The sequence below is a fragment of the Cajanus cajan genome, chromosome 2 (genome assembly GCF_000230855.2).
Source record: "Cajanus cajan strain Asha chromosome 2, NIPB_CcT2T_4, whole genome shotgun sequence".
Classification (NCBI taxonomy): domain Eukaryota; kingdom Viridiplantae; phylum Streptophyta; class Magnoliopsida; order Fabales; family Fabaceae; genus Cajanus; species Cajanus cajan.
The window spans coordinates 49,704,739-49,720,815 of record NC_138518.1 but is presented as its reverse complement, the minus strand read 5'-3'; the positions used below and the strand labels follow the sequence as shown (position 1 = coordinate 49,720,815).

Genomic DNA, 16,077 nt, shown 5'->3' with positions numbered 1-16,077 from the left:
CACTATTTCGGTCGCTAAAAAACTGATATAGCTACGGATAAAATCGGTCGCTATTTCGGTCGCTAAAAAACTGATGTAGCTACGGATAGAATTAATCGCTATTTCGGTCGCTAAAACACTGATATAGCTACAAATAGAATCAGTCGCTATTTCGGTCGCTAATAGCTGCTTGAATTAGCTACGAATTATTTTAGTCGCTATTTCGGTCGCTAAAATATATCAGTATTTTTAAATTCTTTTTTAATTATTAATTTATAACTGTTAACGAATATGAAATTAACAATATATTTATTACACAATTTATAATAATAAACTAGAACATACTAAAAGACATAATCTTATCGATGAAAATTTATATTATAGTGAAAACTAAATAAAATATAAGTATGTCAATATAGTATGCTAAAAACACAATAATAACATAAAACGTTTAAACTTCAACAAAGTAATAGTGAAATACAATAAAATATCCTGAAACAAGTAAAATAAAGAAGCTTAATTAAGGATCTTCTGCTATGTCATCAGGAGCATCATCAACAGCATGGTCAGGATCATCTGGGGTAGTACTCAGTGCAGGAGGGGTTGGCCTTAAAGGGTCAATGTTGAGATGACGTAGTATATACTGCATCTGCTCATCATGCTGTCGTATATGCTCTTCCAATGCTTTTTCCTTTGCTTCCTTTGCAGCAAGCTCAGCATTTAATTTAGTTATCCTATTTTGCATTTCTTCAATCACCCCTGCAGTGACTGGTGATGGCTGTGACCTAGAAGATTGTGGAAGTGTTGAGCGAATGAAATCATCGGTCAATCCAGCAAGCCCATACAAGTTCCCCTTCGGATTCTTTTTAACCACCTGCAAATAAACTTCATTATCACTAATACAAGTAGAAGCAGAGCCCTCTGTGTCATCCTGTGTAGCTTGTTGCTTGACTTCAATTAGACGCTCGTTATATTTCTCCTAAAAAAAATAAAAAATATTATTTCAACAAAAATTTTAAGACAATATATTCTTTGATTTTAATTCAGCAAATAATTGTTATTTTACAGCAAATAATTCAGCAAATAATTCATCCTAGTCAACGTCATGATATTTTCTACAGAATTAACCAATCACACAATATATATCCTTAAAGCAAATAATGGTCTTTAAAGGAATCTGACAAAATACATATTTGCTATGTGTTTCTTTTGCTGTTTGCTTCCAACTGCAGATATTATCACTGTCACTGCTACCAATTGTGTGGTCAATGGCAAATTTCAGTTCATATTAATCACCATTGTAGATTTGTTTTTCTAAAGTAATTTCTTATATGTGGCCCAGATTTGGATGTTAGTAATACTATGGAGGAAGCAAAAAGCAGATGGCTTCGTCCCAATGAGATTCATGCCATACTCTGTAATCACAAATATTTCAAGATCCATGCCAAGCCGGTGCATTTGCCGGCCCGAAAGTAATCATATGCAGCTAATAACAGCAAATTTACATTTTTAATTAGATATGCATTATCGTATAGATTGTTTCTCATATTTGTTCTTGTCTTTTTCAACTTATATTTCTTAATTTCCATGAAACATTTTGGTTTTCTTGCTCCTGAGCATTTCATGTTTTGTAGACTGTTATAAATATTGTAAACATGTAGATCCTTCAGTTCTTGTTGAAGCATGTCTTAACTAAAATTAAAATATGTAAAAGAAGAAAAGTTTATATGCAAATATATGCATTTTTCAAGTGTATATGTTGTGAATATTATGACTATAAAGCAATATAAAACCTCTATAATTGATTCCTGGCATTCTTCCTTCGCAGATCTATTAAATGGGATTTTAATTTAAGTAGTATTTTTGCATCTAACTGACAAAGTGTTTGCAGTATTGAGAATTATATGATGTCCAACAGGATTCCAATCATCAGTGCTAATGTTATATTATAATTTTGTTTGTAAAACAGGTGGTACTATTGTACTATTTGACCGCAAGATGCTTAGGAATTTTAGAAAAGATGGGCACAATTGGAAAAAGAAAAGTGATGGGAAAACTGTTAAAGAAGCCCATGAACACTTAAAAGTGAGGGTTTTCATTTAATTGGTGTTTATTTGAAGTTTTGTGTTAGCAAGTACCCCATTGAATATTCTTGAACATGTATCCAGAGGGGGTTTTTAATGGTTTCTCCTATATTGAATTTGATCTTTTTAATGGTTTTGCACTTTTGCCTACTTTAGTAAAATTGGTCTTTTTTAATAGTCTGCAATGATTTGTTATGCCTTTCCTTGATCCCAATTGATTGGACTGTCTAAATAGTTTCACAAAATCTTTGGTTTAGAGTGGCCAATGGCACCAGTTGATCAAATGTAGTGTTTAGTTTAGCAAGATAAGCTAGCTTTTAGCTTATTTGACTAGCTTAAAAGCTTGTTTGGCCAAAGTAGAATTGTTTGGTAAATGAGTTTATTTCACTAGCTTGTAGCATTTTTTTAAACACTACTTTGTAGTGTTTGAGCTGTTCTTTTCTTTACCCTCACTATCTTATTAGAATTATTTCATTAGCTTTCTTACTTTCACTCTCATAAAATATCATTTCTTTATAATACAAAATCATCATAATTATAATATAAATTCATTTATATCATCTGATTTCATTTAATAGAAAATATTTAAAAATGATAATAAAATTAAAAAATTATAATCCAAATTTTTAAAATGATAAATTATTTGAATTAAATTAAAATTTGGAAAGTGATAATTTATTTTTTTTAAAAAAAATTTACATAGTTACCACCAGTAATTAAATGTCATTTTATAATTCTAGTTAATTCAATGGCTAGTTTTACCAAACGCATTTAATTCAATCCACTTGCTTATCAGCTTTTAGCTAGCTTATTTATTTGATTTGTCAAACTAACCTGTGGCTAACTTCAAATGATATATGGCTCTGTGGTTGTTTTCTCTTATATCTAGAGGGGATAATTTATCATGTTTATGATAATGAGTAGTTATTATAATATAGTGGTGATCAATATAAAAATTAATATAAATTATATTGTTTGTGAATTATATGATATGAAAGAACGTGCATAATTTTGAAAGATTGAAACTGTAGATTTGATATTATAAGAGGATAAAAAATGTAATTAGCCAAATAAAAAATAAAACATGTTTTTTTTAATTGAAGTAAAAACAACAAAACAATAGAAACTTTGAATTCAATAGGAGTGTCAGGTTGGACCAGACTTATTCAACCCAAGTTTTTAAATAACCATTTTTCAAAATCCGAATCTAATCTAATCAAGACTAAAAAAATCTTAAAAGTACTCATAGTCGTATTCTAAAATCTTAAAAATACTCATAGTCGTATTCTCATAGAATTGGGTCCCTATTTCACAGGTTAGTCAAGTATGTTAAACAAGGCCTAAATTTTATTTATACACGACTCACCCAAAGGAAAAGGGAAAATGTTAACGCAGCTACATCCCATTTCTGGGTGTACGATGTAAAAAGAACAGAAGAAGAAATAAAGATAAATTGATAAATGGAACGAATCATATGACAAAATAAAAATTGATCACAAACAAAAAGGAAAGTCAACAAAAATTACAGAATAAAACAGAACATGGAGAGGAACTTACAGCAATGTTGCGGGCTTTATCACTGACCCATTCTCCAGTCTTAAGTTTTTTTGTCTTTTCCACTAATTCCCAAGCAGTAGGGGGACGATTTAGCTCCTTCGCCTATATAAATTTAAATATTGCAATTCAACCAATCAATTATATTAAATTGAACTAAATATAAATAAAAAATTGAAATAAACTTGCCAATTTTTCAAAGTGGGCTCCTGCAGATATGGAGCCACCCGTGTAAGCTGTTGCTCCATTCTCTACAGCCCGATTCCCTTTAGCAGTATTACTTTTGTTTTGAAATTTTTCAGAAGCCCAATGTTGATCCAAAATAGCTCGAGCATTTTCAGGGATCCAATTTCCCTTATCGACACCTAGTCTAACCTTATGCATAGCATTTTTCAGAAGAGTTGATCCTTTATGCTCAAAAGTCTTTCTTATGGCTCGATCATGTTGTGGATCCCACTTATACTCTTTCTGCATTAAAAATGAATTAGGAAACATACTAAAAAGTACATGCAACACATTTTAAATTAAACAAAATTTAATTACCTGAAACTCTCCGAACCACATATCCCGAACTGATTCATCCACAGCCTTCCAAGTGGGCCATGCTCCCTCAAATTTTTGTTTAAAGATCCCTGAAATGACATCAGCAGGGCCTTTTGCAGGAACAAATCTATTAAAAAAGATATTGTCAAAATCACATTTAAACAATGTTATATTAGAAAAATCATCTTTAAATTAAAATGTACGTACTCTTTGCCTTTCAAGGATAGCCAAAACCTTTGGTCAGATGAATCCCCAGACTCAGGAATGGGAGGAGGTGGGTATTGTGGAGTTAATGAACATTCTTCTGTTAAAGGTGTGTCCTGTCTAGAATGAGTATTAGGAATTGATTCGCCTACGAAGGTGGGAATTGGTTCTTCATGAACTATAGGGAGTGGATCTCTTTGTGTGGGTAACAATGACTCAGAGCTCGAAATGTGAAGGCCAACACCACCATGGCCTCGACCACGAGCTGCTTTACGACCACCACCTCTACTTCTACCTCTACCTCTATCTGCCATCTGAATGTAGAAATTATTACATAGATCACATTTAAGAGCAAATGCTATTTTTTCATCCAATAGACTTGTAATAAACAACAAAATAGATGTTCTACACATAAAATTATATTTAAGTCATTCTACACATCAAAAGAATTATACAAATAATTATTTAATGTATAAATTACCTAAGGTTCATCTGTATCATTGAAATCACTCTCATTCTCATCATCATTATCATCCTCACTTGATATGTATTTATCTTCAATAAATTCATCCACCATGTCTGGTTGATCAAATGATTGCATATCTACTTCTTCTCCACCAACATCATTATCAACTAGAGAATCATCAATGACATCTGAGTCAATATGTAACATGACTTGAAGCCCTACAACCTCATCATCCTGGTATGGAACCTCTTGCTCAGTTTGAATTAATATATTATCATTTATTCTACTACGAGCCTTTGTCTTGATTATGGCTAGCCAATCATTATGTCCCTCAGGATATGGTGTGAAGTAAACTTGCTCAGCTTGTTGTGCAAGTATGAATGGGTCATAAGCCTTATTATACCTCCTTGATTGCCTTACCTCAACAACCCCATACTTATCATTTACTCTTGTTCCGATATTAGGAGTATTATCAAACCAATCACACTTGAAAAGAATTAGTTTCATTATTGGTAAGCCAGTATACTCCAATTGAATAATATCAGTCAATTTTCCATAAAAGTCTGATTCTAATTGACCACTAGTTCCTCGTACCCAAACACCACAATTAGATGAATTCATGCCTTGACCCCAAAGAAGAGTGTGGAATTTATACCCATTTAAAGTGTAAATAGGCCATGATTCAACCTTTAGCTTGGGCCCCCATGCTAAATTACGCAACTGTGGATCTTGAACATTATTTTCAGAATTTAGAACCTAAAAAATGTAACAATTAATGTTATATATAAAGGGAAAATAAAATTTTATGTAGGAAAATTTGATGTTAACCTACATATTCTTTGAACCATGTAGGAAAATTTGATGAAATTTCCTGACCAACTTGAGCGTCTGAAGCAGTGGGGTTGAGTTGCCTTAAATATTTGACATAAATACTAGAATGGTAAAAAACAAATCAATCAAACTACACAATATGACAACATTAACATTTATGTGGATGTTATGTAAGGACTGAACATTGTCTTACTCTAAATATGGCTCAACCTCTTCACAATTTTGAAGAACATACAAATGAGCAGCTTTGAGGTCTAGTTGGTCCAAGAAATATTTTGTAGATTTTCCACTCGCTTTACCTGGGTAGTTAAAAATTGAAAAACAAGGAGTAGACATAGAACCTTCATCTACATCAACATTACGAGGCATTCTGGTCCTTCTTGTATCAATTTCAGAAGGATAGTAGTAGGAAGCAAAGGTTGATGTTTCCTCAACTAAGTAAGCTTCACATATCGAAGCCTCTACCCTTGCCTTATTTTTGACTTTGTTTTTTAGGGAATGTAAAAACCTAGAAAGGTATATAGATGCATTAGTTAAAAATTTGAAAAAATAATAGGAAAACATATAATTGATTATCAATTTTATACCTCTCAAAAGGATACATCCAACGATATTGGACTGGACCACCAACCCTAGCCTCATAGGGAAGATGAATAGGAAGATGCTCCATTGAATCAAAGAAGCTTGGTGGGAATATTTGTTCCAACTTACACAACAACACAGGTATGTCATTTTCCATAACTCTTAATTGCTCAACATTTAGTGTAGTAGAAGTCAATTCCCTAAAAAAATGGCTAAGTTCAACAAGAACCTTCCAAATAGGTTTCGGTAACGAGTCGAATGCAATTGGAAGCAATCGTTGCATGAAAACATGACAATCATGACTCTTCATTCCATGTAACTTTCCCTCCTTAATAACAACACATCTACCCAAGTTAGAAGCATATCCATCAGGTAACTTTAGTTCTTTGACCCATTGACAAATAGCTACTCTTTGGGATTTAGTCAATGCATATGTTGCCTTAGGCTTCATAAGTTTACCACGACCAACATCTTTCAACTCAAGTTCCCTTCGATTGCATATTTCTGCTAAATCCAATCGAGCATTGTTAGTATCCTTTGTCCTCCCATTAATGTCCATCACAGTGTTAAACACATTCATAAACACATTTCTCTCTGTGTGCATGACATCAATGTTATGGCGTAGAAGGTGTGTTTTCCAATATGGTAAGGTCCAAAATATACTTTGCTTTGTCCAATTATGTTTGTCTCCATAATGTGGAGGGTTTTCATCTCCCCTATCTTGGGCAAGCGGTAAATGAGCAACTTGCTTCCATATATTAGGACTAGACAAACGTGGAGGAGGGTTTGAGGTCTCAATAACCCTCTTCTTAAATGAATTTTTATTCTTCCTATATGGATGATTATGTGGAAGAAATTGACGATGGCAATCAAAATAAGAAACCTTGCGACTATTCTTAAGGGAGAATGCCTTTGATTTATCCATGCAAATAGGACAACCAAGTCTCCCAGCAGTCGACCAACCAGACAACATTCCATAAGCTGGAAAGTCATTAATTGTCCACATCAAAGCAGCCTTCATCATGAAATTCTGCCTCAATGACACATCATAAGTTAGTGTGCCATCATTCCATAAGGTGCACAACTCATCTATAAGTGGCTGCAAGTACACATCAATCTTGTATTTTGGATTTGATGGACCTGGAATTAATATGGTCAAGAACATAAATTCTCTCTTCATGCACATCCCAGGTGGAAGATTGTATGGAGTTAAGATAACTGGCCAACAAGAGTAAGTTTTTCCATATTGACCAAAAGGATTAAACCCATCTGCACATAAGCCTAATCTGACATTCCTAGGCTCTTGACTAAACTCCGAATGCACCCTATCAAAATGTTTCCATGCTTCTCCATCAGATGGATGACACATGATAGTTGAGTCCCTTTCATTCTCACTATGCCATCTCATATGAGATGCAGTGGCCATTGAGGAATATAATCTTTTTAGTCTTGGAATGAGTGGAAAGTACCACATTTTTTTAGAAGGGATCTTCTTTTCAACACCCCTCTTATTGGTTGTCTTGTATCGATCTTCCCCACAAATCTTGCAATTTGTTATATTTGAATTTTCTTTGTAATACAACATACAACCTTTGGGGCAACAATCAATTTTCAAACAACCCAAACCTAATTTTCGCACCGATTTTTTAGCTTGATAAAAATTATTGACCATTTCATTGTCTTTTGGCATCGTCTGACCCATAAGTTCGACCATTCGATTAAAACACCCTTCTGACATATTATAATCAGATTTTAAGCTTAAAACTGCCAAAGAAGCTGATAATTTTGAATGATTCTCACATCCATCCCATAATGGTGCTTGTGCAGCTGCAAGCATATCAAAGAATTCTTGAGCTTCAGGATTTGGATTCTCCTCCATGTAGTCTAGCCCATGTTCTATGCGTTGGCCGATTGAAGGTCCAGCATGATCCATGACCAGTTGCTCATAAGGATTCAACTCTTCCCTTTGCTCACCACTCCCATAGTATGAACCTTCAACCACCACTTGAGGAATTTCTGGTTCCAACTCACCGTGATTTGTCCACCAATAATAATTAGGCATGAATCCTTTGTCATTAACATGCCACAAAACTTCTTTCACAGTCCTGAAAGTCTTACATTTGCATTTGACACAAGGACATCTCGTGACATTGCCTTGGTTATGAAATTTGTCCTGACTAGTAACAAACTCTAGGAACTCAGCTACTCCGTTTACAAACTCAACCTTCAAACGTTTAGTAGCATCCAATCTATTATACATCCACCTTCGATTCTCGGGAATTTCCATTGATGCAAACTACCTACAACTTATCATAAGTTGAAACTTAATAATAGAGTCAAAATAATGAGTTTAGACCCTATGTACTTGAAATTCAAGTATGAAAAGTGAATACAATCTCCACTGACTACTAAAATTGGCTAAACTAATATATATACAAAAAAAAAACTATACACACGAGCACGGTTGTACGAGCCAAAACGACAATATAGCCCCCAAAAAGTTAATAAGGCATTTCAATAACGATAAAATTTAGGTGAAATTACTTTTGATTAGAGCTTCGTCTTAATACCTTTAAATTGGTGTTGTCGTTTTATATCAACCTTCGTTCGATGAGTGATTATTTTGATTAAAAAATATAACAAAAAAAAACTCAATTACTACACTTAATCTTTGTTTTTTAACTAACTATACAATTAAGTAGTAATTAAGTAGTAATACAACAAATGAAGTTTTGTAAAAAAGGAACGAAAGCAACAAGATGGGAACAAGAAATTAAGCACCCTCAAATTCATCTAAGATTTCTTTTATGAAATAAAATACATTATTTAAGGGGTGCCTATATATATAAAAAAACAGGATGGTGGTACTGAAGAATGCACTCCTCAATTTTCACAATTTCCTTTCTCAGCCATACTTGTAGAAACAAAGGGGGAAAAAACTAAGGAACATAGCATTGCTGTTAATATCCTAAATCCAAAAAGTTTATTAATAGTGTTAAATGTCAAATAGTCATACTCATACATAATCTTCACATTTATTAATAGTGTTAATTTTTTAATGTTACTCACATTTTTAATTTTTATGCATGTTTAGATAAAAGTTTAAAAGAACTTTTGAAAATTTCTTATTGAAAAAGGATCTTCATTTTTGGTAAAAAATAAAAATCCAAAAACTCTTTTAATTTTGTATCTAAAGAACCTCTTTATCTTTTATTTGTTAGAGTGTTCAAATGAAGACATTTACTTAGCTGGATTGCATGCAATGTCAATACTTAATAAGTGTTGTGCATTAAATGTAATATTTTATCCTCCCTTGAGCAGAGGATAAAATAACTCTTTAAAACGAGGGCTGCATATATTAATGGCTTGATTTATTGCAACATTCATTTTTTGGATTCTTCGTAATTTATATCATAGCTTTGATTTCAATTTCATAACCTCAGGTATGATTTGCAATTAAAAGCATATTTAAAAAGTCCTTTGGCAAAAAAATTCAACAGAAGTAGAGAATATAAAATATTATTCTACAAACCTTAATTGCAAAGCTTTATCTGCCTTATCCTTGAGAGCCTTAGGAATTGGACCAGAAAGCTTGTTCCCTGTCAGATTACTGCAAAGACTAAATCATAAATTATATGTTATCCAAGTGTCTGGCTGGGAAAATTAATTATTAATTTAGTAGTTCTAAGAAAGATTCAAACTTACAGAACTTTTCCCTAATCTTTGTTCTGTTATTTTCTTGGTTTCTTTTACTGCAAAGCCTTCGATTCTGATCAAGGCTTTGGAACTGTTTTTCTGGTTTCTTAACCCAACATGTTAAAACCTGAAAGCAGTGCCAATTGGATCAAGAATAAGAGTATAATATAGTCACCAAGCACAACACCCCAAATTAATTTCAAGCAGGAACAATAAAATAATAGAATAAGAGAATGATAGTTCTGTATTTTAAGATGGGTTAAGAGTTTTCAAACAATGAGAACACAAAATAAGATTTTAATAAGTCCAATTATTTTTGGAAGTACTGCAATATTTCAACAATATATAACTGTCGCGCTTAGCCAGATTTAAGCAAATTTGACACTCAGGTGACATAATTATAACAACAATCCTTAATGGCTAAATCCTAAAATTTGGACACATAACCATACTCATACTCATAAGTCATAACCACAATCTTGACTAATTACATTACACCTGTCCTAAACTTCAAATTCATAAAATAACTCATGATAATTTCAAATAACCTTTAAGAACTTCATACTTTGCCTCTCAAAGAAATCACTTGACTTGAAAATCATTAAAAATCTCCCAACTAAACAGTGGGCAGGAGAACCCAAATTATAAATTAACACATGACAGAACTACTAAGCCAGATATGAGATATCCATCAAATTTCAAGCATGATTACCAATCAGTTATAAGGCTTTGAAAATTATAATTAAAAACAAAAACAAATGACAAAGCAGCTTCTTTATTAGCTGGCCTCAAACATTTGGTTGAGCTAGTAACACATTCACCATAGTACTTGTTCCCCCTTGATGAATTGACTGAGAGATACTTGTAACATGAACTAAAATTGCAAACTTGACTAGTAAAATGTCGAGCAGTTGTTTTTCTTACCATTTACATCAGCAGGGCGAATGTTGTGTAAATCAGTCAAACATGGACCATTAGTCAGTCCATAAGAACGAGGCCATAGATGCTCCCCTGTAAAAAAAGTATATAAATAAGTGAATCTCTCACTCTCGGTGTGGGTCCCATAAACTTAACCTTAATCCTGCTACAATACAAGATACCCTAGGCAAAATATAAAAGTCTCTCTTCCATCCCATTATATGATTAACGAGATTAAATACAAATTTAATCTCTAGAGGTTAAATACAGTATGTTTCCTTATTAAATACACATTGCATAATCTCTAGAGGTTTACTTTAATATATAACATTTTCTGTCCTTATTCCTGAATTTAGCGAACCTCGCCTGTTTTGAATATGTAACAGAAATATACTTCATTTTTGGCATAGACACATAACACTACATAATGTGAACAAAAATAAAAATTCAGAAGCCCAATTTACTCTTCTCAAAATTGGACAAAATGTACAAATACCCAAGAAAATGAAGAGAAGAAAATTGCCAGGATGCTACTTCACCATGAAACAAACAGAGGGTATTGATTAATCAACTTAAAAAAGTATATATAGATGTCTGCACAGCCAACAGGATTGTATTTGTAACCCAATTGGAACCAACCCAAGTCAGGCTCTATCCTCCAGGAGCCCACTTATTCCCCTACCCTACCAAGGTGCTTGCATTTTCCGTCACGAGTCACAACACCAAACAACTCTTGATCCCAAGTGTGGGATTTTGGAAAAAGGATGAATACTCTAAAAAAAATCACAACATTTAAGGAGAATCTTCAACTAAAGGTCGTCCATTCTATATATTTACCTCAGACTTAGTGAATTCGTATGGTAATTCCTTAGCTTCTTTTCTCAAACTTTGCCTATTGGATCCTGGATTTTGGACTATGGTACTTGTGATCATACATACACAAAGGGTGCGTTTTGTGAAGAAATTTTTTTTCATGTCCGAAAATCATACGTTAAATGCCCTCTTAAGAATTTTTTTCCAACTGTATAACCAGTACACACACACAGTCACACATGCTCAAACAACAAAGTTCAGTTTTCCTTATACTTTCCTGATGAATATCTATGACTAGAGTTAATTCATTAAGACAGCAGCCATTCACAAATCAAAAGGAATGTTAACAACAACACACACACACAAATAAAAAATAAATAAAATAAAAGATTTAAAAAAATAAAAAAGAAGAAGATTGGTTTGCTTTACCTCTGCAGATATTTCTGGACCCTCAAATGCTCTTGTTACCTGCAATACCCAAAGAGAAAGGCATCCTAGTTAATACCCCAAACAATGCTATAGCAGTGTAGCAAATAGCGAGATGACCACTATTTTGATTTTGTTAACAACTCACCGCCGGCAAGAGAGTGTTGGAGCGATTTAACGGAGAAGGAAGCGTAGTGGCCGGCGTTGGAACAGAAAAGAAATTAAGGGAGAAACGGAGAAGAAGGGCTCTGCTAGGGCAAGAGTCACTCGTATCACTGAGAAGGAGGAAGGTTTCACAAAACTAAATTATAAAAGTAAAAAAAATTAATTCTTTATAAGCATTTTTTTAAATTTTAATTTGTGCTTAGTTTATTTAAAATAAATAAATAAATAAACATTTATTTTAAAATTTTATTTGAATCAAACATGTTATTATTGAATTAGATTAAAATAAAGGAATTATTTTAAATTTCATTCGAATAGGGTAATCATATTAATTTATTATCAAATTTTTAATTAGTTTTACATCCTATTAATATAATTAAATAATTATGTTAATAAATAAAGTTTATAAATAATTAAATAATATTTATCTTAAAAATAAACATTATTTTTAAACGTTAAGTTGTTAGATTATGAAAATTAAATCATAATAAATCAAAAGATTATAAAAATTATAATTCAAATCAAAAGAAATGAAAAATATTAAATACATTAAAATATTATAATTAAAAAAATTCAGTATTAAATCAAAAGAGTATAAAAATCATAACTAAAATTATAATAAATATTCTAATATTAAATATTTGTATCAAAGAAATGCTATAGATTTTAAATTTTATTTATTATGTTTTATAATCAAAAGATATCTAATATTAATTCAAAAGATTATAATAATTATATCTCAAATCATAATAAATAATTTGATATTAAATTTATTATATATTAAACCTAATTAAATATTTTTTATCAGAGAAACTGATACAGATTTTAGATTTTATTTACTATATTTTATAATAATAAAAAAATCTAATATTAAATTACATATAACTAAAATCATAATAAATTTTCTAATATTAAATTTAATATATACTAAAATTAATCAAATATTTGTATTTAAGAAATTGTAATAGATTTTAAATACATATTTTAAAGTTTTTATTTTATTAAATTAATTGACAATAAATTATATTTTATCACTTTTTATTAAAGTAAGTGAATGATAATAAATTAACTAAAATTTTTAAATATATTTTAATTAAAAATATTTTTTTATCAATACAATGGCTAAAAGTATTATAATAAATAATGAAATTAAATCTTATAATGGTTATTTTTTAATAATACTAAATTAAATATTCTAGTTATTTTATAATAAATTAAAATAAAAAGATAATAAAATATTTTAACTGGTATTTCAAATAAAACACATTAAAATATTATAATCAAAAGAAATTCAGTATTAAATCAAAAGATCATAAAAATCATAATTAAAATTATAATAAATATTTTGATATTAAATATTTGTATAAAGATATTGCTACAGATTTTAGATTTTATTTATTATATTTTATAATCAAAAGATATTTAATATTAAATCAGAAAGATTATAATAATTATAACTCAAATCTAGATAAATATTTTGATATTAAATTTATTATATATTAAAATTAATTAAATATTTTTATCAAAAAAACTGATACAGATTTTAGATTTTATTTACTATGTTTTATAATCAAAAGAAATCCAATATTAAATTATAAGATAATAAAAATTATAAGCTTCTGTATTATATATATATATATATATATTACTTTCTCAAGAATACTAAGAAACCAAGTTGGTATAACGGTATGGCTGCTGGCTCATAACCCCCACACCAGGGATCGAATCTTGGCTTTGTAATTTTAGTTAAAAATTTAATAAAAAAAATTTAGCTACCGAAATTGAATCGGTCGCTAAAAAATTCAAAAGTTCAGTATTAGCGACCGAATTAAATTCGGTCGCAATTGTTTGATAATTATTTTCAAAATTGGTCGCTAATTCCGTCGCAAACTATATTTTCATAAAACACAAGTAAACAGCGACCGATTTAGCGACCGATTTTCTCGCTACCACTCTAATCCGTCGCTAATTCGGTCGCAAAACAGTGACTGAAAAATTTCAGTCGCTAAATCGGTCGCTAAACAGCGACTGATAAATTTCGGTCGCTAAATCGGTCGCTATTTTAATCGGTCGCTAATTCGGTCGCTAAATAGCGACCGATAAAATTCGGTCGCTAATTTCGGTCGCTATTTTGTATTTTTCTTGTAGTGTAAGTGCTCAAATTTCATATTTTTATGCTTAATTTGGCACTCTTTTTGGGAGAGATGTAAGTAATTTTAGTTGTATTTGACCCTCCAAATAGATAAACTAAGATTAATCTAAGGAGTTACAAGAGTGTAGTTTCTTTGGTTGAAAATATTTCCTTTTTGTGTAGATTTTGATGAAGTTGCAAATCCAAGGCTATAGCTCCAAAGCCAAAGCTGCAGCCATGAAGCCTGAACCAAAAAGAAGTGTTCTAGAGAGTTAAAGCTATAGCTCCAGATTCAAAGCTGCAGCCACGAAGCCTGAACCAATTCCAGAGAGTTGAAGCTTCAGCCACGAAACAAGAGCTCCAGCTTGGGAACATTCTGGGCAGTCCAGAAATTCAGAGCTACAGCCCCCATTCCAGAGCTGCAGCCTTGGAGCTTTGTGCGTCTTGCAACACTTCTAAAGCTACAGCCACACATCCAGAGCTGCAGCCTTGGGTTAAAAATCCCAACTTTCACCTGGACAGAACGTATTTTAGAGAAAGAAAGGAAGGAAAAAAGAGGGGAATCGAAACGGAATGAAACCAAAGAAAAATAGAGAGAAAGATCACCCAGGAGAAGAGGAGAGCTTGAAGATTAGATTTGAAGATTGGCTTGCTTGGGAACGAGGACCCATCTTCATTTCTTCTCTTCTATTGTGTAATCTCATCTTTTTATTTGCTATGGCCCTCACCATGAGTGGCTAGTTTCTCTTGGGTTGGATTCAATGTAACTACTAACTCTATTTCTTCTTAGATCTATATGATATTCAGTTCTATTACTTGTGCTTGATTCTTCTTTTAATGCTTAATCCGGTTTGATCACCCGTTTTATGATATTAGGTTTTTGAACTTTGTTGGAAAATATTTTCAAAACCCTGAACTGAATCATTCACCTAATAATCTTTTGTTCTAGGAACAGACTTGATTTTGTTAGCCATTTTGGTTCAAGTTATTGTCTTAATGCAAGGTGTTAATCTTAAATCATAAAGAAATCATGTTTAGGGTTAACCACCTTAAGGCTCAATTTTGAGGAATCTGGTTGAGCTAATTATTTAACATGGAAGTGATAGAAGTGGAATCATATTTATCTGATGAAGATTAAAAGAGTTAGAAAGTACATTTGAATCCAATCTCTTTCTCATATAAGGTTTTCTGTTACATTCATACTTTTGCTGTTAATGGCTTTAATTCAAACTTAAATCAATAATTCACTCATGTTCTTTGTAAACAAGAAAGGAAATTACTAGTATCACCAAATTTCTGAGGACGATATCAAATTACTACAACAAAGCTTGGTTCGCTTGCCAAGAGTGAAAAATCCTTCACCAAGTTTCTGGCACCGTTGCCGGGGATTTGACACGGATATTTAGCAATTTCCATTTCTTGTGATTTGTGAATAGTTATTTTGTAAATATTTATATTATAGTTACAATTGTCTTGTTTCTTGGACTCACCCATCTGTGCAGACTTCTTGTACTTGTATGCGAGGGAAAACTCCAGCCGAAGAATTACACTTTGATCCTGAAATTGAGAGAACGACAAGGAGAAACAATAGTAGGACAAGGAGACTTAGGCAGTTGGAAAGACTCCAGAAGCAACAACAGGAATTCTTTGTTCCATCTTCATCAACTTCTTCCAATCAACCGTTC

At 31.7% G+C, this 16,077-nt stretch overlaps 1 protein-coding gene and 1 long non-coding RNA gene across 2 annotated transcripts; both read right to left on the bottom strand.

Annotated features, from left to right (window-relative positions):
- Positions 1-395: 395 nt before the first annotated feature.
- LOC145954330 (uncharacterized) lies at positions 396-8,694 on the bottom strand. Its single transcript, XM_083068350.1, has 8 exons — positions 6,249-8,694; positions 5,855-6,169; positions 5,663-5,762; positions 4,846-5,586; positions 4,368-4,678; positions 4,161-4,287; positions 3,621-4,085; positions 396-958 (listed from the first exon to the last, which is right to left on the bottom strand). The coding sequence occupies exons 1-4, from the start codon at positions 8,528-8,530 to the stop codon at positions 4,846-4,848; spliced, it is 3,438 nt and encodes a 1,145-aa protein (XP_082924476.1). The 5' UTR covers positions 8,531-8,694; the 3' UTR covers positions 396-958; positions 3,621-4,085; positions 4,161-4,287; positions 4,368-4,678.
- Positions 8,695-9,892: 1,198 nt separating this feature from the next.
- Positions 9,893-14,387, bottom strand: LOC145954331 (uncharacterized). Its single transcript, XR_014431535.1, has 4 exons — positions 12,245-14,387; positions 12,100-12,138; positions 10,864-10,950; positions 9,893-10,066 (listed from the first exon to the last, which is right to left on the bottom strand). It is a non-coding gene; the product is annotated as an uncharacterized LOC145954331 (long non-coding RNA).
- Positions 14,388-16,077: the final 1,690 nt, after the last annotated feature.